The sequence below is a fragment of the Cnephaeus nilssonii genome (genome assembly GCF_951640355.1).
Source record: "Cnephaeus nilssonii genome assembly, chromosome: 18".
Taxonomy (NCBI): Eukaryota; Metazoa; Chordata; class Mammalia; order Chiroptera; family Vespertilionidae; genus Cnephaeus; species Cnephaeus nilssonii.
This window is the reverse complement of record NC_137089.1, coordinates 1,349,616-1,372,913: the sequence shown is the minus strand read 5'-3', so window position 1 is coordinate 1,372,913 and position 23,298 is coordinate 1,349,616. Positions and strand designations below refer to the sequence as shown.

Genomic DNA, 23,298 nt, shown 5'->3' with positions numbered 1-23,298 from the left:
TCCTGCCCCTCCCACCCATCAGCCCTGGCTCTCTCCTGCCAACCCCATCCTGTACCCCCACAGGAGGCAAGGCCTGTGGGAGCTGGGACAGAGCCCGGGCTCCAGCTCCTGCTCCTGCTCCTGATCCCGCGAGGGCCTGGAGGTTCTCGGGTGGGGAGGTGGGGGACCCCTGGTGACAGAGCCCGGGCTCCCGCTCCCGCTCCCGCTCCCGCGAGGGCCTGGAGGTTCTCGGGTGGGGAGGTGGGGGACCCCTGGTGACAGTGCCCGGGCTCTGCCCCATCCAGGGGCCCGGGCTCTCTGGTCGGAAGACAGACTCTGATTCTGCGCGGCGCACCCCAGCCCCTGTCCCCCCACCGCGGCCGGGAGCCGGGTGCTCGGTGGGAAAGGACGCGCTGGGCCTGGGAGTAGCCAAGTGTGGACAGAAACGGCCCGGCCCCCGAGGGGAGCGTGGGAAATGAAATGGGCACATTAGCATTCGCTGGCCCTTTCCTCGGCCTCCGCCTCCGCCTCATTGCGAAGGTGACGCCTTCATCCCTTAGACACGAGGAACGGAGGCCAGAGCGGGCAGTGCGCTGCCCGGTCCTCTGCCCGTCAGCCCGGCCTCAGCCCGTGCTTCCCGGACACGGCCTGCGCGCCCACGCCTGAGAGCTCCACCCACACGCCTGCGGTAGGCATGCCCTCGCCTGCTTCTCTCCCAGAGGCAAACTCCTACTCACCCTTCAAAACCCAACTAAAAGCCACGTCCTCCGGGAAGCCTTCCCCAACCCTGTGGCAGGCAGGGGAGCCCTAGGCTGGCTCTCTGCCAGCCCCTCACAGGGACCGAACGAGAGCTGGGAGCCCCTCGAGGTGGGGATTGTGCCGCGTCCCTTGCTGCACCCCCCCCCCGCCCCCCGCCGATTCCATGCCCAGGAGCGCAGTAGGTGCTTGTTGAGTCTGATCAGTGGAGCCTGTGAGCGGCGCCAAGTTGCATGCCTGTCCCTTCCCCGCATTTTCATCCCAACACGAGGAGCTGGTGTTAGCGAGGCCACGTACCGGGGGCTCAGAGAGGCGGGCTCCCTCGCCCAAAACCACACAGCAACTCAGGGTCGGACCTGGGATGTGAACCCAGTCCCACAGCTTGGGTCTTTCTGGAGGCGACAGGCCCTACCCCTCTCTCCATCCCCACAAGCACGGCCTGTCCCTTCCGCCGGACCAGAGAGGCCCGGGACCACCGAGTGGCTCATGGCCCGGCCAGTTTCTCCCCTGTTGTCCGCCCGTCTGTCTGCCTCCTGCTTCCTCGCCACCTGGGTTTGGGGCAAGTGCCGATGCTGCTGGTCAGACATCCCAGCCCTCAGGCGGGTTTCTCCTGCTCGCCGCCAGGCTGTGTGACGCAAGGCAGGTGTCTGACCCTCTCTGGGCTCCCAAGGTGGTGAGTGAGGTGATGTCAGGTCTCGTTCCACAGGAGGAGCGGCTCACCATTTGACCTCCCGTCACTGTGGCCTCTCCCCGCCTCTCTGGCCGGTGGGAGGAGAGGCCTGGAAGGTTCCCGTGGGAGGGGCCTGGCTTTCCCTCCTCAGTGTCACCTCTCCTGGGTAGGCCAGGAAACTGCTCCTCACCCCCCAGGCACCTGCCCGGGACTGCTGACCCCCGGGCCACCCAACTGCTGACCCCCGGGTCGGTGGTGGAGGCCACCAGGAGGTCACTCCCAGCCGGGACGCTGGCCGCCTCTCCCAGGCCAGCAGCGCCACCTGGTGGCCTCAGGCCTCCAGACACCTGTGTCCAACGGGCGCGTCCAGCCCATCAGTGGGCGGGGCTGGCCCTCGTCAGGGCTGCTCTGAGAACCCCGGTCCTGTGCCCGAGCCCAGGCCTGGAATGCGCCCCTTGCTCTGCCCTGCCAGGTGCGTGCAGGCTCCAGGGGAAGCTCGGAGAGAGGGCTTAACCCAGAGGGGTGCTCCAGAAAGGGGGCGTCTCAGTCCCCGTGTGCGTGTGTGTGTGTGTGTCCGTGTGCATGCATGTGTGTATGTGTGCATGCGTGTGCATATGTGCATGCGTGTGCATGTGCGCTGGGAGCAGAGGGCCTGCGGGGAGGCCTCCTGCACGGGAAGGTGAGCCAGGCTGGGAAGGAGTGAGAGGAAATGAAGGATGTGCGGGGTCCTTCGGGGCAGCCCTGTTTCCCCGTTAGCTCAGGTCAGTCACTGATGCTGAGGTGCTGAGCTCCATGTGTGTACCCACACACAGGTAAACATGCACACATAAACACACACACACAAACATGCACTCACAATACAACATATACACATTCGCACACACAACACACACACACGTGTTTCATGCGCACAGCCCCACCTCGGGGTAGAAGGGGCCGATTACCTCCCTGACCGAAGGGGAAACGGAGGCTCCGGATGGCACGTGCCTCCCTCCAGACGGAGAGGCTGGTGTGGCCCAGGGGCGTGCTGTTCCCGTGGCGCCCACCGGGCGGGGCCGTGGCGCCCTCTCCGTGAGCCTCTGGGGTTCGGGTCCCAGGCGCTGCCGCAGCCCTCGCCCGGGGCAGGACAGAGGGGGGTTCAGACCCCTGGGCCGCACCCCATGCACTTCAGCTGGATTCTCCCCCCGCAGGCCCATAGGCGGCCCAGGACCCCCAGGAACGGGTCCCAAAGCCTCCAGTGGGGCTCCCAGGGGTCAGGGTGCCTCATCCGGGGCCTGGGTGTGACGGTCTGGGGTCCCGGGACCCTGGGAGACACGGGAGGTGAGGGGAGCGCTGCCATCTCCCGGACTCTCCCCGGGCCACAGTGGGGCCGATGGCTGGCTGTGCCCCTGGCCGCTCCTCCCACCGAGTTCATGCCCGCCCCTACCCCCCTGGAGCCCCACTCTGTCAGGTGGCACCCCGGGAAGGCCTCCCTGGCTTGGGGTGTGACTGGGGACCCCACACTGTGTGAGGCCACCTCTCTGTCCAGGACCCCCTCCCCAGCTGAGCCGTGGGAGTGACGGGCAGGGGAGGCGGGCGGCTGGTGTGGGGGCACAGAGCCCCTCCCTTCGTCCTGGCTGCGGGCGGGGGCTGCCAGAGGGGAGGGTTGAGGGGGGTCCGCGGGAGAAGGTGGGACTGTGGGTGGTGGGCACGCGGTGCCACACAGATCCTACAACACAGAAACCCACCCCCGAAACCGGTGATCCTATTAACCAACGTCACCCCAACCCATTTAATAAAAAAGAAAGAAGCAAGTCCGAGCTGGGCCCGGAGGGAGGGGGCGTGCAGCCCCACTGGGTGGGCGGAGGGAGCAGGCCAGCCCCCCGCCCCCCCCCCCAGGCTGGGGGGTCATGTGTTCTCAGCCCTCATTACAGACGTGCAAAGGGTGGCTGAGAGGGGGTCCGAGCGGGGCTCCTGCCCTCGGGGCCCAAGGCTCCCTCCCACTTGCAGATGGTGGAGCTGGGAGGCCCCAGGTCAGCTGCTCAGCTGCAGCCTGGTGGCGGGGTCGGGGGGGGGGACCACGAAGACCAAGCCACACACTGGAATGGACCCCCCCCCCCCCGCCCGAAGTGTGGGAGCCCTGAGGGCAGGGCCGGGGAGGGGCTGCCAGCAGAGGGCTGACTGCTGGTCGGGGCAGGGGAGGCTCCGAGGGGCAGGGAGGGGGTCATGTGGAAGTGGGGGGACGCAGAGAAAGAACAGGGGCCTAGGCCTGGCTGCAGGGGGCCTGTCCCCCGCTTTCCTCAGTGTCCAGGGAGGAGAGGTGGACATGGGCAGGGCGGCCAGAAGGCCCAAGAGTCTTATCACCAAAGGCACGTCCTGCAGGGAGAGGGAGGGGTGGGCCCGCCAGCTGTCCTCTCCCGGCCTGTCCTCTCCCTCCCCTGCTCCCTGCACTGGGGCCCTCCCCTCTGCCACACCAGCCACTGGTCCGAACCCCCCAGCCCACAGCCTTCCTGGCTCCTTTAAGGAGTGGTCTGGCCGTGGCCGGGGTCGGGCAGGTCTGCGTGGGAACCCTAGCTCCTTTGCAGGTGACATTAGATGGCCTTGGAGCCTCGCTGTTCCCCTCTGAGAACTGGGGACACAGACCCCTCGGGGCGTGGGGACACCCCCCCCCCCCCAGAGGGCGTGAGGATGTGGCGTGACTGACCCAGGGTGTCTTCTCAGCTCACACGCCTCCTGGGTGCCCTGGCCTGTGCCTCCTGGAGGAGGGGTGTGCGGAGGGGTGTGGGAGGCGGGTGTTGGGGGCCGTGCTGCAAGTGTGGGGTCTAAACCAGGACGCAGCGGGGACATCCATCTCCACGGGCGCCGACTCCTGCCCCAGGCCCCGGCCTGCAGGAAGCCGGGCGGGCGCCACCGTGACATTTCCTGCTATTAATGGAGCCTAATCCAAACAGGCCCTAATATTTACCCGCCGCCTCCGGCGCGGAGGGTGCCAGACAGCCAGAGCGATGGGCCTGTCCTACGCCCCCCCCCGCCCCCTCCACGCTCCCCCTCCCCGCGCTTCGCTGGCCCAGGACGCAGACCCAGACCCGCTGTGTGCCGCAGGAACGGGGAGCCGCACGCCCGGAGCCTCAGTTTCCCCATTTGTGAAATGGGGGTGACAGTCCTGACCTCCCAGGCTTATGGGGCGCTTCAGAGGAAGGGGGGACAGGGTGCCACTGTGCAAGCCCCTCCCTCTCCCGGGGTCAGCTGGCGGGCCCACCCCTCCCTCTCCCTGCAGGACGTGCCTTTGGTGATAAGGCACTCGGGCCTTCTGGCCGCCCTGTCCATGTCCACCTCTCCTCCCGGGACACTCGTCCTTCTGCCCATCTGTGTCCCCACACCAATGACTGCCCGCACCCTGCCCACCAGTCTGCCCCCGCAGCCCCTCCACCCCCGCCCCTCACCGAGGCCAGGGAGGCAGCACCAAGAAGCCACGGCCGGCCCGGTCTCTCCCGGAGCCGCCTGTGCCCGGGCCGTGGGTGCAGGGCTGGTGCGTAGGCCGCCCCGCTCAGCCCCCGGGACCCCTGCCCACCAGGGAGTCCGGGCACGGAGGGAATAAACAGGTTTAATTTGGGACGAAGACTTCTCGTCGAGGAGACTGTTTACATCAGATATAAATACACATGCCATCCGCGTCACTCGGGCTCTCGGAAAATCCGGAAGGGAGGCCGCGAGGAGGGCAGGGCGATGCAGAGACCTCCCCGCCGCATCCCTCCCCCCACAGGCTGGCCTCCGAGGCTCAGGAGGGAGCGAGCCTCGGTGGATGTGGGGGCCCGGCCCCCAGCCCCTCCCCCTCTGGTGGCCAGGCCCTGAAGAGGAGCGGAGATGGGAGACTGGTCCGTCTGGCGAGGGCTCTCCGGGGCTGTTGGGCGGGCTTCGCAAAGGCATGAGGCGGGCCCCACTCCCGCCCTGGCCCCCGGAGGCAGGTGGCCACCTCTCAAGGTCGAATGGTGGCGGTTCCCCAAGGTCCTTGCAGTCCCCGAGGAACCAGGTTGGACGGAGGGATTGCAGACCTGGGGGCCAGAGGCACATGGAGGCAATCCTGGAGGCCAGGCGGGAGGAGGCGGTCAGAAGCTCAAGCCAGAGCCCGGCCAGCGTGGCTCAGGGGTTCAGCATCAACCTATGACCCAGGAGGTCACGGTTCGATTTCCGGTCAGGACCCATGCCCGGGTGGCGGGCTCGGTCCCCAGTGTGCGGTGTGCAGGAGGCAGCCGATCAGAGATTGATTCTCTCTCACCACGGATGTTTCTCTCTCTCTCCCTCTCCCTTCCTCTCTGAAAGCAATAAAAACACTGTATTTTCCGGAGTATAAGACGACTTTTTAACCCAGGAAAATCTATACGCCCAGTCGTCTTATATGCCAGAAAATACGGTATTTTAAAAAAGCTCAAGCCCGAGAAAGTCTCCCTCCCCAGAAAGAGCGGGAGCCGGGGGGGGGGGGTGCCGGGGGGAGCCGGGCGGGCAGCTGGTCAGCCCCCGCTGGCTGGGGCGTGCAGGAGGCCGTGCGGGGAGGCGGCCGGAGCCTGCGTCCGGGTCCTGTGTGTCTTTGCTCTGGGTTTCCTCATCCGCAGGATGGGGCCAGAGCCCACGTCCTCCCGGGACAGCAGGCAGGCCTCCGAGCCACTCCTGGGCTGGGGCTTTGGGGAGACCTGAGCGGCCTCCCGGCACGGGGGTTGGAGGAGGCAGGACTGGGTTTGAGTGGGACCCGGCCTCTCCCAGCGCGGCACCGCTCTTGTTGGGTGGCCCTCCCGCACCACAGGGGCCAGAGCTAGCCCTGCTCTGCCGGGTGGCGGCAGGCTCAGGCCCACCCGGACTCCCAAGTGCCGGCTCAGAGCTCGCGCCCCCGGGCGCCTGGGGTGGGGGTCCCACAGACATCACTCCCGTAAGCAAATCTGTGTCCCCGGCCATTTCCTTTCTGTGCTTGTTCTTCTATCTCCATGGGGGAGGGGGAGGGAAGGGGAGGGGGAGGGAGAGGGATGGGGGAGGGGAGGGGGAGGGATGGAGAAAGGGGAGGGGGAGGGGAGGGAAGGGATAGAGAAGGGGGAGGAGGAGGGATGGAGAAGGGGGAAGGGGAGGGAGAGGGGTGGAGAAGGGGGATTGGGAAAGGGAGGGATAGAGAAGGGGGGAGGGATGGAGAAGGGGGATGGGGAGGGGAGGTGGAGGGATGGAGGAGGGGGGAGGGGGAGGGATAGAGAGGAGGGGAGGGATGGAGAAGGGGGGAGGGGGAGGGGGAGGGATAGAGAAGGGGGGAGGGATGGAGAAGGGGGGAGGGATGGAGAAGGGGGATGGGGAGGGGGAGGGTTGACTATTATTGTTTTAATCCTCACCAGAGGATGTATTTTTTCTATTGAAAGAGTGGAAAGGAGGGAGGGCGGGGAGAGAGAAACATCGATGCGAGAGGGACACATCCGTTGGTTGCCTCCAAAATGCACCCTGACGGGGCAGGGGGGATGGAACCTGCCACCCAGGTCCGTGCCCCGAACCAGGAGTCCAACCCGAGACCCTTCAGTGCGTGGCCAACAGTCTAACCACTGAGCCGCGGGCCCGGCTTCGGGCTGAGTGTCTCACTCTCCTCGGAGCCCCAGCTTCTAAAAGCCTTTGTCCCTTTGGCTGGAGACCCCTCTGGGGACAGAACCCCCAGCGAGAAGGCGCTCCTGCCGCCCCGCGTCCCGGGCACCTCCATACCCCAGGGGCGGCTGTAGGTCAGCGCCCCCCGGCCTGGAGCCGAGCAGGCGCAGCGGCCCCGGGATCCCGGCGGTGCCCCGCCCAGACGTCGCCCACGGGTCAGGGTGAACCCGACTTGCCCGGGCAGAGCTGGTCCTGACCTGGCAAACCCTGCCCAGCCCTGACCTCTGGCCTCCTGGCGGGGTCCTGCCCATCACGCCTCGGGCCCGTTAGCCAGGGCCTGGGTGAGGGCACAGGGGCCGGCGCCGAGGATGTGGCGGCGGCCCGAGCCCCGGGAGCTCTTGCGCAGGCCGACCTCGGCGCCGGCTCCGGGCTCGCCCTCGGCGGCGGCGTGCCGGCGGAAGAGGCCGCGGACGGTGGCCTGGAAGCCGCTGGTGACGAAGCAGTACACGATGGGGTCCATGCAGCTGTTGAGGCTGCTGAGCGTCACGGCCACGTGGTAGACCACGAGGCTGGTGCGGCGGGGGATGCCGGGCCACAGCGCCACGGCCACCTGGCGCGCGTGGAAGGGCGTGAAGCAGACCAGGAAGATGACGAGCACGGTGAGCAGCAGCTGCATGGCGCGCACGCGGCGCTGGCGGCCCTGGCGCAGGAGGCCCGGCCGGGACAGCGCGCACACGATGCGGCCGGTGAACACGCTGATGACCAGCAGCGGCAGCAGGAACTCCAGCACCGTCAGCGCGAACACGCGGCAGCAGGGCCCGCCGGCCGCCACGCCCAGCACCGACAGCGTCACGGCGCCGGCCACCAGCCACACGAGGGCGCACACGGCCCGGGCGCAGGCCGGCTGGCGCCAGCGGCGGGAGCCCTCGGGCTGCACGATGGCCAGGTAGCGGTCCACGCAGATGCAGGTGAGGAAGAGGATGGAGCAGTGCATGTTGAGGAAGTAGCCGAAGATGTGCGGGAAGGCGCAGCGCAGGCAGCCCCGCGTGCCGTAGAAGACGGCGAAGCGCGTGGGCAGCGACAGGTCCACCAGCAGGTCGGTCACCACCAGGTTGATGGTGTAGGTGACGGAGGGCGTGGAGGCCCGCGTGCGGCAGCAGAACACGTAGAGCGCCAGCCCGTTGAGCGCCAGCCCCGCGAGGAAGACGATGCCGTGCACGGCCAGCAGCGCCAGCCACAGGCCCGGGAAGGCGCGGTGCAGCTCCTCGTCCAGCGCCGCGAACACGTGGAACAGGGGCCCCTCGGGCGCGCTGACGTTGGCCCACGCCGCCGCCGGCGCCGTGGCATTGGGCCCCGCCGGAGACTCAGAGGCCATGACGCGGCCGCCAGCGCTCGCTCCGGGCCTGGGAGGAGAGAGATGGGGTTACCCTGGCGGCATGGGGGCCCCGGCTGGCCTGCTCACCGAGCACCCAGCCGTTCTGCCTCCGGCCTCGGCCGCCCCGGCCTGCCGTTGCCCGTGTGGAGCTTTGGCAGAAGACTGGTGCTCTGCCCCGGCCGGTGTGGCTCAGTGGATAGAGCGTCGGCCTGCGGATGGAAGGGTCCCTGGTTCAATTCCGGTCAAGGGCACGTGCCTGGGTTGTGGGCTCGATCCCTAGTGTGGGGCGTGCAGGAGGCATCCGATCAAGGAGTCTCTCTCATCATTGATGCTGCTCTCTCTCTCTCCCCCTTCCTCTCTGAGATCAATAAAAATATATTTAAAGCCCTCACCGGTTGGGCTCAGTGGATGGAGCATCGGCCTGCGGACTGAAGGGTCCCAGGTTCGATTCCAGTCAAGGGCATGTACCTTGGTTGCGGGCACATCCCCAGAAGGGAGTGTACAGGAGGCAGCTGACCAATGTTTCTCTCTATCCCTTTCCCTTCCTCTCTGTAAAAAATCAATAAAATATATTTAAAAAAATATATTTAAAAAGAAGAAGGAGGAAGCTGGTGCTTGGAGCCTGCTCCTCCCTGCAGGGCCCAGGCCCCTCGGAGACGAAGGTGACCGGTGGCCCGGCTCAGAGGGCGGGCAGTGTGTGGTGTTTGAACCCAGCTCCCACCCGCCTCCTCCTCACGCTGGGCGACTTGGGGGCGTCACTTAGCCGCTCTGTGCCTGAGTCCCGCCCCGCCCAGGGGGGAGGAAGGGCCGCGGAGGAGGAACCAACCAAGCACAGCAGCGCCCGCACGTGGTCGGGGCCGGGAACCAGTGTCCCCCCCCCCCCCATGCTCACCCGCCCGCTGACCCTCGCCCTGAGGCCCGGCCTGTCCTCAGCCCACCCACCTGTTCTCGCCGCCTCCAACGCGGCGCCAGGGCAACGCCCTGGGTGAGCGTCCTCCTAGGGGACCCCCCAAGGGGCAGGGACGTTCTAGCCCCTCGGGCGCCCTGTTCCCTCCCAGCCCCGAGAGGCAGGCACCTGGTTGTGGTGGAGGCTCAGGCACGGGTTCACCAGGCCGGAGCCGGAGCCGGAGCCGGAGCCGGGCGGAGGGCCGAGTGGTGTGAGTGACGTAAACCCCGGTGGCCCAGACACGTTGGTGGGGGCGGAGGGCTGTGCTGGGGCAGCCCCTCTGTTTATGTTCCCACCGAGCTGTTTGACTTGCTGGGATTTATCCCTCTATTTATAAAGGAAGGGTTAACGGCCCCTGCCCACCGCCGGCCCTCCAAATAAGGGCATTTCTGGCTTTTCCAGGGGAAAGGAGAGAGCAGGGGGAGGGGCGGCGTGAGGACTGCCAGGGGCGAGGGGGCCCCCCCTGCAGGGGGAGGGGAGACCCCTTTCTCCTAGTGACCGGGAGCAAGTCGACCGCCGTGAACGGGCCAGACGCTGCCCACGTCCCTGGCTCCAGGCTCCCTCGGGCAGCGCCCACCCTGTGGAGCGAGAACTCGGCCCTGCCTGCCGGGGTGGGGAACCCACTGCCGCGCCCGGCGGGTGCACCCAGGAGAGGAGCCCTCACTGGCCGGCGCTCAGTTCCAAGCTGGCCTGCAGGGAGGCTGGTGAGCAGGCGCTGCCCGTCCTGGGCGCAGGGTCAGCACCTGCCTCGGCCCCTGCGCTGCTGCGAGGGGTCAGGTGCTGCCCAGGCCTGTGCCCGGCCCCGCCAGTCATCCCCAGCTCAGGGGCTCCGCTCACGGGTCCTCCAGGTCACACTGAGCCTGACCCTGGTCACACTCAGCCCTGACCCAGGTCTCACTCAGCCCTGACCCAGGTCACACTCAGCCCTGACCCAGGACACACTCAGCCTTGACCCTGCTCACACTGAGCCCTGACCCTGGTCACACTCAGCCCTGATCCTGGTCACATTCTGAGCCCTGACCCTGGTCACACTCAGCTCTGACCCTGGTCACATTCTGAGCCCTGACCCTGGTCACACTCAGCCCTGACCCTGGTCACACTCAGCCCTGACCCTGGTCACACTCAGCCCTGACCCTGGTCACACTCAGCCCTGACCCAGGACACACTCAGCCTTGACCCTGCTCACACTGAGCCCTGACCCAGGTCACACTCAGCCCTGACCCTGGTCACACTGAGCCCTGACCCAGGTCACACTCAGCCCTGACCCTGGTCACATGGTGAGCCTTGAGCCTGGTCACACTTAGCCTGGTCACACTGAGCCCTGACCCTGGTCACACTGAGCCCTGACCCTGGTCATATTCAGCCCTGACCCTGGTCACACTCAGCCCTGACCCTGGTCACACTCAGCCCTGATCTGGCCTCAGCCTGGGCCCTCACCTCTGACTCTGCATTCCCACCATCTCTTCTCCATCCTCTCTGCTGAGTGGCCGTCCCCATCCTTGTCCCCCCCCCCCCCCCCCCCCCCGCAGGCCTGGTCCTCACCTGGAAGTGGGGTCACTAGGGTTTCCCAGGGGAGGCACGGCCTGTCCCCTCCCCCTTCCTGGCCGGTGCCCGGGGCCTGGCCGAGGTGGAGCAGACCCTGACGCTGGGCCAGCTGGGCGGGGCCATGTGTATCTGTGGTGCCCAGCACAGAGCTGGGCGTGGCCTGGAGGCTGGGCCAGGGCAGCCGGCCAGGGGGGAGGCGTGTGCCCCCACCAGGCATTCACCGTGTTTGGTTCCGGTCTCAGAGCCCGGTGTCTCACCTGGGAAGCTGGGAACCGGGTTTGTTGAATGAATAAGGGAGCAAACCCATGAATGCAATCTGGCAGCGGCCGGAGGAGCCTGCGGGAGTGGGACACGCCAGCCGCCCCACACCAGGCTCGCGGTCCTGACAACAGCAGCGGGGGCGGCTCTGGGCTCCCCCTGAGCGGGGCCCTGATGGGCCTCCCAGGTGCCAGTGCGGGACTTCTCAGAGCCTGGGTGAAGGCTCGAACCCGGGATCCGCCCACAGAGGAAGGATGAGCACCTTCCCGAGTCCTCGGACCCGGTCCCCGCCTGGGGCTCCTCTCTGTCCAGCCTGATGGCCACACCCACGCATGGGGGGCTGTCTCCGCTCAGCTCCCTGGACCCCGGCTCTGTGCCCAGCAACACGAGGCCGAGACCCCACGGGGGAGTCGGGGCCGTGCTGACCTCCCCTCGTTGGCAGGGAGGGGTGTGTCCTTCCGAACCCCCTTGCCCCCTCCTGTCCCTGCGTGTTCTCTGTGGGTGCCTCCCACCTGCCACGTCTGGGGTGCAGGGAAGCCGCGCCTCCGCCGTGGGCGCACACTCTTCCCTGGCCAGGGTGCTCGGAGCCTCTGCTGGGCCAGGTGCTGGGCGGCCACGCGCCCCCACAGCCGGCCTGGGCGTCACAGACGAGGGAGCGGAGGCCCCGAGAGGTGGGTGAGGCGCCCGAGGCCACACAGCGTGAAGCTGGTGGCTCGCAGCCAGGTCACCTGCTCCCAGGCCACGCAGGGGGGCCGGGCTGGGGGGGCCGGGCTGGGTGGGCACCTCTGGACCTGAGGTTTGTTGGGCACAAGGAGATTCTCGGGCACGCAGCAGCCGTGTGTGCCCACGCCCCCACGAGATGACATTCCAGGGCCAAAATAGCCAATATTAGAGGAACCGTCCTCCTGTTTGTTTTTCCGGTTATTCTTGGTTTCATGGCAGCAGCTCGAGAATATCGCCTGTGGTTCTACCGGGACGGCTGGGCCCTTACTGAGGCCCCAGGAGGGACCCCCTGGCCCTGGCTCCCCCAGCAGGTCCTAGGGGGTGCCAGCCAGAATCTAGGCTCCTCCCGGCCAGGGCTCCCTCCCCTGGGCTCGGGGAGAGGGGCCACTCGTGGGCATGGGGGGGGATGGCAGAGGCCACCTGGGCCCGCCCCGCCCGCCGGACTCTGCCTCACTCCCACCCGATGAAATGCAAGTCCCTGCTCCTGGGGTCCTGGGGTGCTCGGACAGCCTCCTGCCGCCCCGGCTCACCCCTCGAGGCAGCCTCTCTGGGGGCGGCGGGGCAGGGCTCCAGGCACCCCGTCTGGCCTCTGCCTCATCCTTTGCCAGCAGATCCGGCCTGGTACTCTCGGCCTTTGCACATGCTGTTCCCTCTGCCCGGCGTGTGTCTCTGCCAGTGTCACCTGCACCCACAGTCCCCACCCCACACCGCCGTCCCTGTGCCCCCGACCTCCTGGTGCCCTGGACACCCTTCCCCGGGGCAGAGTGTGACCCCACAATTCAGGTGTTGTCTCCAAGGTGTCCCCTTCCAGGGGCTCACGGAGCCCTCCCCAGATACCCCCAAGTGGGGGTTACCAGCCCCAGGCGTGAGTCACCCAGCGGGGGCGAGGAGCCGGCGTGTGCCCTCTGCCCCGTGCCTCCGACAGTGGACACGGCCTGTGCAGGGGGACCGGAGCCCCTGCAGGGGAGGGGACCTGAGCGCCCCTCTGGCTGAGGGACCACGTGCTGGCAGGAGGGTATGGTGGGCAGTGGGCAGCGGGGCGGCCGGCCCGGAGGCTGTGAGCGCCGCCTCCCTTCCATCCTGCCTGCCCTTCCATCCCGAAGCCGCACAGCTGCTCCGTGTCTGCCCTCCCGCCACCCTGGCCACCGGCCAGTTCCCAGCCTGCCTGCCCGCCCCCCGCGGGACCGGCTCCTTCTCACAGGGCAGTCCCCGCCAGCCAGAGCCAGACGGGGCAGAGCCAGCTCCCAGGCCCATGCCGGACGGCCGGTGCGCTGGGCCTCAGTTTCCCCACCCTATTCGGGTTGGAAAGGGTGGGCTGGAGCTGAGAGCCTCAGCTGGGGAGTGGCTGGGCTGGCCCTCCACGGGGGCGCCCTGCTCGGAGCCTGTCCCCACGAGCCCCTCAGCCCCCAGCCCTGCCCAGCCTGGAGGAAGGTGGGGGCCGAGGTCCCACAGCCCATCAAGGGCCCCTGGGGTCCCCCTTCTAGCGCCTCCGCAGGTGGGAGATCCGGCGAGGATCCGAGAGCCGCTGGAGGAACAGTGAGTGAATGAATGAAATCCGGAGAGGGCTTTGGGGCTCAGCAGCACCGTGAGGCTGGGCGGGAGGGACGCCCCACCAGCCCTGGGGAGCTCCCCCTCCTCGGCACCAGCCTGGCCGCTCTCCCGCCTCCCGGGCTCAGTGTTCCCGTCTGCACAGTGGCTCCTCCGGCCGGACCGAAGCCCCTCCGGCCCGGGCTGTGCTGGGGTGAGCACGGGCTGAGCGGGGGCCGGGCCAGCCCGGGACTCACCTCCCTCCACAGCCGGTGGCCAGGCAGCGCCGGCTCCCCGCTCCGTCTCCCCGGGCAGCTCTGTGGCCACTCGGTCAGGGGCCGCTGCCTTCCTGGGGCCTGACGTCACTGGCGCCCGGGGCTCCTTTTGGGCAAAGGCAACCGCGGTGGGGGCGGGGCGGGCGGGGGCGGGGCAGACCCTCCTCCCACCCCCACCCACGGCCCCTGGAGGAGCCGGGTCAGGGCCCTGGCGGGAGGAGCTTAGGGGCTGCAGAGTCCACGGCCCGCGGGGCAGAGGAGGAAACTGAGGCACCTAGGGGTGGGGCCAAAGCGGCACCGGCCAGGAGGGGAGGGGCAGAGGGGAGGCCTGGGGCTGCAGCCGGGGCTCCCTGACCCCAGCCCTGTCTGGGAGGGCGCAGGGCCCCGGAGAGCGCAGCCTGCGCCCTGGGTGCTGAGGGGGGCACCGCAGACCCAGCTTTCCGCTGGGAGGGGCAGGTGTCTGTCTGCCTGCCCGCACTGCCCTGGGGTCTGCGTTCTGTACATCTGGCCTGTGTGTGCCCCTGTGTGCCCCTGCGTGTGCCCTTGTGTGCCCGTGTGTACCCCTGTGTGACCCTGTGTGCCTGTGTGTGCCCCTGTGTGCCCGTGTGTGCCTGTGTGTGCCCCTGTGTGTGTGCTCCTGTGTGCCCGTGTGTGCCCCTGTGTGCCCGTGTGTGCCTGTGTGTGCCCCTGTGTGCCCGTGTGTGCCTGTGTGTACCCATGTGTGCCTGTGTGTGCCCCTGTGTGCCCGTGTGTGCCTGTGTGTGCCCCTGTGTGCCCGTGTGTGCCCCTGTGTGCCCGTGTGTGTGCCTGTGTGTGCCTGTGTGCCCGTGTGTGCCCGTGTGTGCCTGTGTGTGCTCCTGTGTGCCCCTGTGTGCTCCTGTGTGCCCGTGTGTGCCTGTGTGTGCCTGTGTGCCCCTGTGTGCCCGTGTGTGCCCGTGTGTGCCTGTGTGTGCTCCTGTGTGCCCCTGTGTGCTCCTGTGTGCCCGTGTGTGCCTGTGTGTGCTCCTGTGTGCCCGTGTGTGCCCGTGTGTGCCCCTGTGTGCCCGTGTGTGCCCCTGTGTGCCTCTGTGTGCCCCTGTGTGCCCCTGTGTGCCCCTGTCTGCTCCTGTGTGCTCCCCTGTGCCCCTGTGTGCCTGTGTGTGCCCGTGTGAGCCTGTGTGCCCCTGTGTGCCCGTGTGTGCCCGTGTGTACCCGTGTGTGCCCCTGTGTGCCCCTGTGTGCCTGTGTGAGCCTGTGTGCCCCTGTGTGCCCGTGTGTGCCCCTGTGTGCCCGTGTGTGCCCCTGTGTGCCCCTGTGTGCCCGTGTGAGCCTGTGTGCCCCTGTGTGCCCGTGTGTGCCCCTGTGTGCCCGTGTGTGCCCCTGTGTGCCCCTGTGTGCCTGTGTGTGCCCCTGTGTGCCCATGTGTGCCCCTGTGTGCCTGTGTGTACCCCTGTGTGCCCGTGTGTGCCCGTGTGTGCCCCTGTGAGCCTGTGTGCCCCTGTGTGCCCGTGTGTGCCCCTGTGTGCCTGTGTGTGCCCCTGTGTGCCTGTGTGTGCCCCTGTGTGCCCGTGTGTACCCCTGTGTGCCTGTGTGTGCCCCTGTGTGCCCATGTGTGCCCCTGTGTGCCTGTGTGCCCCTGTGTACCCCTGTGTGCCTGTGTGTGCCCCTGTGTGCCCGTGTGTGCCCCTGTGTGCCCGTGTGTGCCCCTGTGTGCCCGTGTGTACCCCTGTGTGCCCGTGTGTGCCCCTGTGTGCCTGTGTGCCCCTGTGTGCCCCTGCGTGTGCCCTTGTGTGCCCCTGTGAGCCTGTGTGCCCCTGTGTGCCCGTGTGTGACCCTGTGTGCCCGTGTGCCCGTGTGTGCCCCTGTGTGCCCCTGTGTGTGCCCCTGTGTGCCCCTGTGTGCCTGTGTGTGCCCCTGTGTGCCCGTGTGTGCCCCTGTGTGCCTGTGTGTACCCCTGTGTGCCCGTGTGTGCCCCTGTGTGCCTGTGTGTGCCCCTGTGTGCCCGTGTGTGCCCCTGTGTGCCTGTGTGTACCCCTGTGTGCCCGTGTGTGCCTGTGTGTGCCCCTGTGTGCCTGTGTGTGCCCCTGTGTGCCCGTGTGTGCCCCTGTGTGCCCGTGTGTGACCCTGTGTGCCCCTGTGTGCCTGTGTGTGCCCCTGTGTGCCTGTGTGTGCACCTGTGTGCCCGTGTGTGCCCCTGTGTGCCCCTGTGTGCTCCTGTGTGCCCGTGTGTGCCTGTGTGTGCTCCTGTGTGCCCGTGTGTGCCCGTGTGTGCCTGTGTGTGCTCCTGTGTGCCCCTGTGTGCTCCTGTGTGCCCGTGTGTGCCTGTGTGTGCTCCTGTGTGCCCGTGTGTGCCCGTGTGTGCCCCTGTGTGCCCCTGTGTGCCCGTGTGTGCCCCTGTGTGCCTCTGTGTGCCCCTGTGTGCCCCTGTGTGCCCCTGTCTGCTCCTGTGTGCTCCCCTGTGCCCCTGTGTGCCTGTGTGTGCCCGTGTGAGCCTGTGTGCCCCTGTGTGCCCGTGTGTGCCCGTGTGTACCCGTGTGTGCCCCTGTGTGCCCCTGTGTGCCTGTGTGAGCCTGTGTGCCCCTGTGTGCCCGTGTGTGCCCCTGTGTGCCCGTGTGTGCCCCTGTGTGCCCCTGTGTGCCCGTGTGAGCCTGTGTGCCCCTGTGTGCCCGTGTGTGCCCCTGTGTGCCCGTGTGTGCCCCTGTGTGCCCCTGTGTGCCTGTGTGTGCCCCTGTGTGCCCATGTGTGCCCCTGTGTGCCTGTGTGTACCCCTGTGTGCCCGTGTGTGCCCGTGTGTGCCCCTGTGAGCCTGTGTGCCCCTGTGTGCCCGTGTGTGCCCCTGTGTGCCTGTGTGTGCCCCTGTGTGCCTGTGTGTGCCCCTGTGTGCCCGTGTGTACCCCTGTGTGCCTGTGTGTGCCCCTGTGTGCCCATGTGTGCCCCTGTGTGCCTGTGTGCCCCTGTGTACCCCTGTGTGCCTGTGTGTGCCCCTGTGTGCCCGTGTGTGCCCCTGTGTGCCCGTGTGTACCCCTGTGTGCCCGTGTGTGCCCCTGTGTGCCTGTGTGCCCCTGTGTGCCCCTGCGTGTGCCCTTGTGTGCCCCTGTGAGCCTGTGTGCCCCTGTGTGCCCGTGTGTGACCCTGTGTGCCCGTGTGCCCGTGTGTGCCCCTGTGTGCCCCTGTGTGTGCCCCTGTGTGCCCCTGTGTGCCTGTGTGTGCCCCTGTGTGCCCGTGTGTGCCCCTGTGTGCCTGTGTGTACCCCTGTGTGCCCGTGTGTGCCCCTGTGTGCCTGTGTGTGCCCCTGTGTGCCCGTGTGTGCCCCTGTGTGCCTGTGTGTACCCCTGTGTGCCCGTGTGTGCCTGTGTGTGCCCCTGTGTGCCTGTGTGTGCCCCTGTGTGCCCGTGTGTGCCCCTGTGTGCCCGTGTGTGCCCCTGTGTGCCCCTGTGTGCCTGTGTGTGCCCCTGTGTGCCTGTGTGTGCACCTGTGTGCCCGTGTGTGCCCCTGTGTGCCCCTGTGTGCCCCTGTGTGCCCGTGTGTGCCCCTGTGTGTACCCCTGTGTGCCCGTGTGTGCCTGTGTGTGCCCCTGTGTGCCTGTGTGTGCCCCTGTGTGCCCGTGTGTGCCCCTGTGTGCCTGTGTGTGCCCCTGTGTGCCTGTGTGTGCCCCTGTGTGCCCGTGTGTACCCTTGTGTGCCTGTGTGTGCCTGTGTGCCCCTGTGTGCCCGTGTGTGCCTCTGTGTGCTCCTGTGTGCCCCTGTGTGCTCCTGTGTGCCCGTGTGTGCCTGTGTGTGCTCCTGTGTGCCCGTGTGTGCCCATGTGTGCCCCTGTGTGCCCCTGTGTGCCCATGTGTACCCCTGTGTGCCCGTGTGTGCTCCTGTGTGCCCGTGTGTGCCTGTGTGTGCTCCTGTGTGCCCGTGTGTGCTCCTGTGTGCCCGTGTGTGCCTGTGTGTGCTCCTGTGTGCCCGTGTGTGCCCGTGTGTGCCCCTGTGTACCCCTGTGTACCCCTGTGTGCTCCTGTGTGCCCGTGTGTGCTCCTGTGTGCCCCTGTGTGCCTCTGTGTGCCCGTGTGTGCCCCTGTGTGCCCCTGTGTGCCCTTGTGTGCCCGTGTGTGCCCCTGTGTGCCCGTGTGTACCCCTGTGTGCCCCAGTGTGCCCCTGTGTGCCCGTGTGTGCCCCTGTGTGCCCCTGTGTGCCTGTGTGCCCCTGTGTGCCCCTGTGTGCCTGTGTGTACCCCTGTGTGCCTGTGTGCCCCTGTGTGCCCGTGTGTGCCCCTGTGTGCCCCTGTGTGCCCCTGTGTGCCCGTGCGTGCCCCGTGTGTGCCCGTGTGCCCCTGTGAGCCTGTGTGCCCCTGTGTGCCCGTGTGTGCCCCTGTGTGCCTGTGTGTGCCCCTGTGTGCCCCTGTGTGCCTGTGTGTGCCCCTGTGTGCCCGTGTGTGCCCCTGTGTGCCTGTGTGCCCCTGTGTACCCCTGTGTGCCTGTGTGTGCCCCTGTGTGCCCGTGTGTGTGCCCCTGTGTGCCTGTGTGTACCCCTGTGTGCCCGTGTGTGCCCCTGTGTGCCTGTGTGCCCCTGTGTGCCTGTGTGCCCCTGTGTGCCCCTGCGTGTGCCCTTGTGTGCCCCTGTGAGCCTGTGTGCCCCTGTGTGCCCGTGTGTGCCCCTGTGTGCCTGTGTGTGCCCCTGTGTGCCCGTGTGTGCCCCTGTGTGCCCGTGTGTGCCCGTGTGTGCCCCTGTGTGCCTGTGTGTGCCCCTGTGTGCCCGTGTGTGCCCCTGTGTGCCCGTGTGTGCCCCTGTGTGCCTGTGTGCCCCTGTGTGCCCCTGTGTGCCCCTGTGTGCCCGTGTGTGCCTGTGTGTGCCCGTGTGTGCCCGTGTGTGCCCCTGTGTGCCCCTGTGTGCCCCTGTGTGCCCCTGTCTGCTCCTGTGTGCTCCTGTGTGCCCCTGTGTGCCTGTGTGCCCCTGCGTGTGCCCTTGTGTGCCCGTGTGTTCCTGTGTGTGCCCCTGTGTGCCTGTGTGTGCCCCTGTGTGCCCGTGTGTGCCTGTGTGTTCCTGTGTGTGCCTGTGTGTGCCCCTGTGTGCCCGTGTGTGCCCGTGTGTGCCTGTGTGCCCGTGTGCCCATGTGCTCGAGGGCCTGCACAAGCAGTACCTGGCCTCTGTGCCCACTGGTGTGGTCCCCAGGGGCACGCACGGGCCTGTGTTTGTGGGGCTGGCCCCTGCCCAGCCCCTGCCCGGCCTGGTGTGACCTGAGTGCAGCGCTCTGCGGGGACACACTGGCGGCCGCGTGGGAAAGACCCGGACCGGCCGGCTGTGGCTCATGGATCTCCGTGGCTGAGCCTGGCCGGGGCGGCGCTGGGGGGACCTCTCTCCCCGACAGGCGCTGACAGGTGGCCAGCCTGGGGGTCGGGGCTGCGGGTCCGAGTGCGGGAGGCAGGGGTGAGGTCCCTGTGCCCACGCGCCCACTCTAACCCTCCAACCCCTGCACCGCTGAGCTGGCCTGGGCCAGCACGACAGGGGCGGCTGCCCACCGAGGCCCGGCCGCCGAGATCTCAGGGCCACCCACAGGAGGGCGCGGAGGTGCTCTGGCCCGAGGGAGGCTCCCAGAGGTGGATGCACAGCTGCGGCAGAGGCAGGGGTGAGAGGGGCCAGAGGAGGGCGGGAGGCTGGGCTGGGCAGGGTTGGCCGAGGGAGTGAGGAGGCGGTGGCTGGGCGACGCCCGCTCTTCCCCAGCCCCGTGTTCGGGAGCCTTGGGAACCCCTGGCCCAGGGACGGCAGAGAGGACCCCAGACCCTGGCCCAGGGCAGAGTGTCGGGTTCGAGGTGTCCCAGGTCCAGGCCCCTGTCCAAGTCCTGGAGGCCAGGCTCTCGCGGCAGAGCCAAGCCGGCCCACCCAGGTCAAGAGGCAGCCACGTCCCCCGCGGGCTCGGGACCTGCTTTCTATTTCAGAACACCCCATGGGAGCGGGGCGGCCTGCCTGTCTGTCTGTGTCTGTATCTGTCTGCGTAGCAGCCCCCCCGGGCGGCCCTGGCTCCCCAGCTCTGCGGACCTGGCTGCCTCGGCCACCCTGGACGGGGGCAGGGACAGCGGGGCACGGTCCACGCGGGGAGGCTGTTTCTGTTGGCCGGGCTGGTGGCTTTCCGGGAAGCCGAGCCCGTGCTCCGGGCTGCTGGGCGGGGAGGGCACGGGAACGGAGTGCCGGGTGGGGCCTGCGGTGCAGGGGGACCCCACAGGCCTCCACAGCCCCCGCCCAGGTCTGCAACCGTGTGGCGAGCCGGCACGGCCATGGCATACTCAGCCCCACGTTGGGCGCCTTACGTGCCGCGCCAGCTCAGCCAGGTTCGGTGAGCCTGAGAGGGGGCGGTGAAGGATTGAGGAAAGACAGACAGGAGAATGAACGCTGGGTCTCGGTGGGACGCTGTCCTCTCTGACGGAGAGCTAGCGACAGCGCCACGGACCACGAGCCGTGTCTTTATTTTACAGCCGATGCCACGAGGCACAGTGAGGGCGGGTCAAGATGTTCACAGCATTCTCTGGGTTTCGATCCTCCTTAACTACATGCACCTGATCCAGCTTTGTTTACTTGCAGCCCACATCACTCAGGCACGTGGGGCCACGTGTTCGGACCGTAGGCTCAAGCTCACAACCACAGCTGTTGGCTATAACTGTGCTGGGAGGCTCTGCCCTCCACGCTGGGACATGCACGTGGCTTTGCCACGAGAGGACTGTGCCCTCTCATCAGTCCGAGGCTTGAACCTGTCCAGACACTGTGGCCGCGCCCCACACAACCCCATCGCTCTGAGACGGGAAAGTGTGAGGTCAGTTGGACACCAGCACTCAGCCACCCACGGACATCGCCACAGGGCAGCATGGCGGGTGCGGTCGATTCGGGAGCAGCTCATGACCTGCAGGGTCTTCGCCGACGCGGGACAGGAGGCCGCAGGGGAGCGGGGCCTCGGAGACGCGCAGCGTCGGGACGGGCAGCACGTCAGTAGCAGCTAACAGCCGTGCACCGAGCGCTGCCCGAGGTGGCCGGGGCCGAACCCCCGCGCGGTGCCCCTGAAACGCATATGCTGTGGTGCGCCAGCTCCACTTTAATAAGGACAAAGGAAACCTGGCCCTCGCCGGTGCGGCTCAGTGGGTAGAGCGTTGGCATGTGGACCAAAGGGTCCCGGGTTGGATTCCCGGTCAGGGCACAGGCCCGGGTTGTGGGCTCGGTCCCCAGTGGGGCGGGGGGGGGGGGGGGTGTGCAGGCGGCAGCTGATCCACGATTCTCTCTCATTGTGGATGTTTCTCTCCCTCTCCCTTCCTCTCTGAGAACAATGAACAAACAAACAAACAACTCGAATAAAAACCATTCTGTGCAGGAGGAAGCCCTGAGCGTGTGTGTGTGTGACATTGTCTGCCAGAGCCTCAGGCCCCTGCAGGTGAGAGCCGGGCGTGGTCCAGGCCCCTCTCTGCAGGGGGCAGGGCCCCTGCGGGCACACGGGGAGGCGCGGAGGGCGGGGGGAGGGTAAGAGCCAGGACAGGCTTGGCACGGGTCCCTGTCCCCACGCCCCGACCCCCTTCAGGGCCGATTTCTGGGAAGTTGGGGAGACAGACGGAGCCTCAGTGAGTGATGGGGCATTCGGAGAGGACAGATTTGGGTTCTCATCCTGGTCCCACTCCTCCCACCTGAGACCAGTCCCTTGGCCTCCCCATGCCTCGGTTTCCCCATCTGCAGGACGAGGGTGGCCCTGCATGGCCCCGCAGTGAGGGGTAAAGGAGACAACAGATGTGTTTTGGGGTCACCCGGGGCCGTGCGGGTCCAATGTGCTGCGTGCACTGGGATCATCGCGGGCGTCCATCAGTCCAGGTGCCAGGGCCGCCCGCGACTTGGCTCCTGCCCGCACTCAGATGCTGGTCGGAGCGGACCCTGGGTTACCAGCCGCTTACCTCCAGTGTCCAACCTAAACCCTGGCTAACACCTGGTCACTGTCCCGGGTTACTCTCAGGTGCCAGCATCCCTCCATCCATCTCCCCATCCCTCCATCCCTCCGTCTCTCCATCTCTCCATCCATCCCCCCATCCCTCCATCTCTCTATCCCTCCCTCTATCCATCTCTCCATACCTCCATCCATCTCTCCATCTCTCCATCCATCCCCCCATCCCTCCATCTCTCTATCCCTCCCTCCATCCATCTCTCCATCTCTCTAGCCATCCCTCCATCTCTCCATCCATCCCTCCATTCATCTCCGTCCATCCATCTCTCCCTCCTCCCATCCCTCCCTCTGTTCAAGAACACATGGACTTTGTCCGAGGCTTGTGGGTAATTATTTTCCCCTCTGTAAACCAAATCCTGTTTCCATCTCTCATCCTTGCAGCCCGAGCTGCCCGCCCTGTCCCAGGTCCCCCCACCCCCCAGCTCCCCGCCGCCCCCGGGCCTGCTCCTCGTCTCCCAGGCCGGTTTGTTTAAGGCCAGCTGACACTTCCCTCCTGCCGCCCGGCTGTTTACACGGGCTGTCACTGGAAGCTCCAGGTGTGGGAGGGAGGCCTGAGCGCATCCCGGCTGGAGCTGGCGGGGAGTCTGCGGGGACTGGGGGGGTTTGGGGGACCCTCCCACATGTCTTGGGTAGCGCTGTCCTCAGCCCAGCCGCTGTCCCCATTTCACAGGTGAGTCTGGGAGGCTCAGAGGCTCCCCAGCAGGCCAGGGACGGACCTGAGGTGTGGCCATCACCCCTACTTCCAGAACATTCCCATCACCCCAACCCACTAAGCAGCCACCCCACGCCTCCCCCAGTCCCTGCTCCTCACTGTGCGGATCTGCTGCTCTGACATTCCGCAGGGATGCCTCGGGGTCTGCGTCCTCTCACAACCCCCCCCCCCCCCCATGCACGTGCGCCCCGGGCCCTCGTCCTGTCCGCAGCCGCTGGCTTCTCTTCCGCCTCACAAACCCCGCAGACACCCTGGGGAGCAGGTGGGGCGGGGGGAGCCCCTGCTCTGAGCCCTTGAGGGCACACACCTGGCGGCCCCCTCAGGGCCTTCCTGTGCGGGTGGTTCTGTGTGGTCCCTGTTCCGTGTGCCCGTTTCCCGGACGTTAGCAGCCCCGCCTCGGCCTGGGCAGGGACAGGTGCGCTGTGTGGAGGGACCAGAGGCCGCCCTCCGCCCTCCGCCCTCCGCCCTCCGCCCTCCGCACCTGCCCAGGGCTCCCCGCATCCTCCCTCTCTGCCCCCCACGCGGGCGTCCTTCTCTCTCTCTGCCCCCCACGCGGGCGTCCTTCTCTCTCTCTGCCCCCCACGCGGGCGTCCTTCTCTCTCTCTGCCCCCCATGCGGGCGTCCTTCTCTCTCTGCCCCCCACGTGGGGGCCGGGCCGGCACAGGTCTGACGGGCAGCAGGTGCTCCAAGGACGCTCTCGGGAGTGAACAGGCTGGAGGTGACACCTGGCGCCCCTGGGAGAGCAGCAGCCCCCGCGGGAGGGAGGTCAGCGGCCAGAGGCCGAGAGACAAGTTGCGGGTCCCAGCCCCAAGAGCGTGCTGGGAGCGGGGCTCCGGCGAGCTGGGCTGCCCCCTGGTGGCCACCACACGCAGGTGCCAGCGCTCCGGTCAGCATCTCCAGGTGCCCACAGGGATCCTGGCCCTCGTCCTGCCCACCGCTGGGGACGCAGGGGGCCAGGCACTGCCCCCCATGGGGACTGTCACCCCGGGAGAGGCCTCTGAGGGTCAGACCCGG

The 23,298-nt window shown here is 67.6% G+C and overlaps 1 protein-coding gene across 2 annotated transcripts; it reads right to left on the bottom strand.

The window, feature by feature from the left end:
• Positions 1–6,680: 6,680 nt before the first annotated feature.
• GPR20 (G protein-coupled receptor 20) lies at positions 6,681–13,717 on the bottom strand. 2 transcript variants are annotated; one of them, XM_079795784.1, is made up of 2 exons: positions 13,623–13,717; positions 6,681–8,394 (listed from the first exon to the last, which is right to left on the bottom strand). In XM_079795784.1, exon 2 carries the CDS (start codon positions 8,364–8,366, stop codon positions 7,302–7,304), a length of 1,065 nt encoding a protein of 354 aa, XP_079651910.1. In that variant the 5' UTR covers positions 8,367–8,394; positions 13,623–13,717; the 3' UTR covers positions 6,681–7,301. The 2 variants fall into 2 exon arrangements, with proteins under 2 accessions (XP_079651910.1, XP_079651911.1); XM_079795785.1 differs by lacking the exon at positions 13,623–13,717 and adding an exon at positions 9,309–9,404.
• Between the last annotated feature and the right edge of the window lie 9,581 nt (positions 13,718–23,298).

Excerpts from the sequence above, each read along its gene's own strand:
- GPR20 (XM_079795784.1), bottom strand. The coding sequence starts at position 8,366 with ATGGCCTCTGAGTCTCCGGCGGGGCCCAATGCCACGGCGCCGGCGGCG.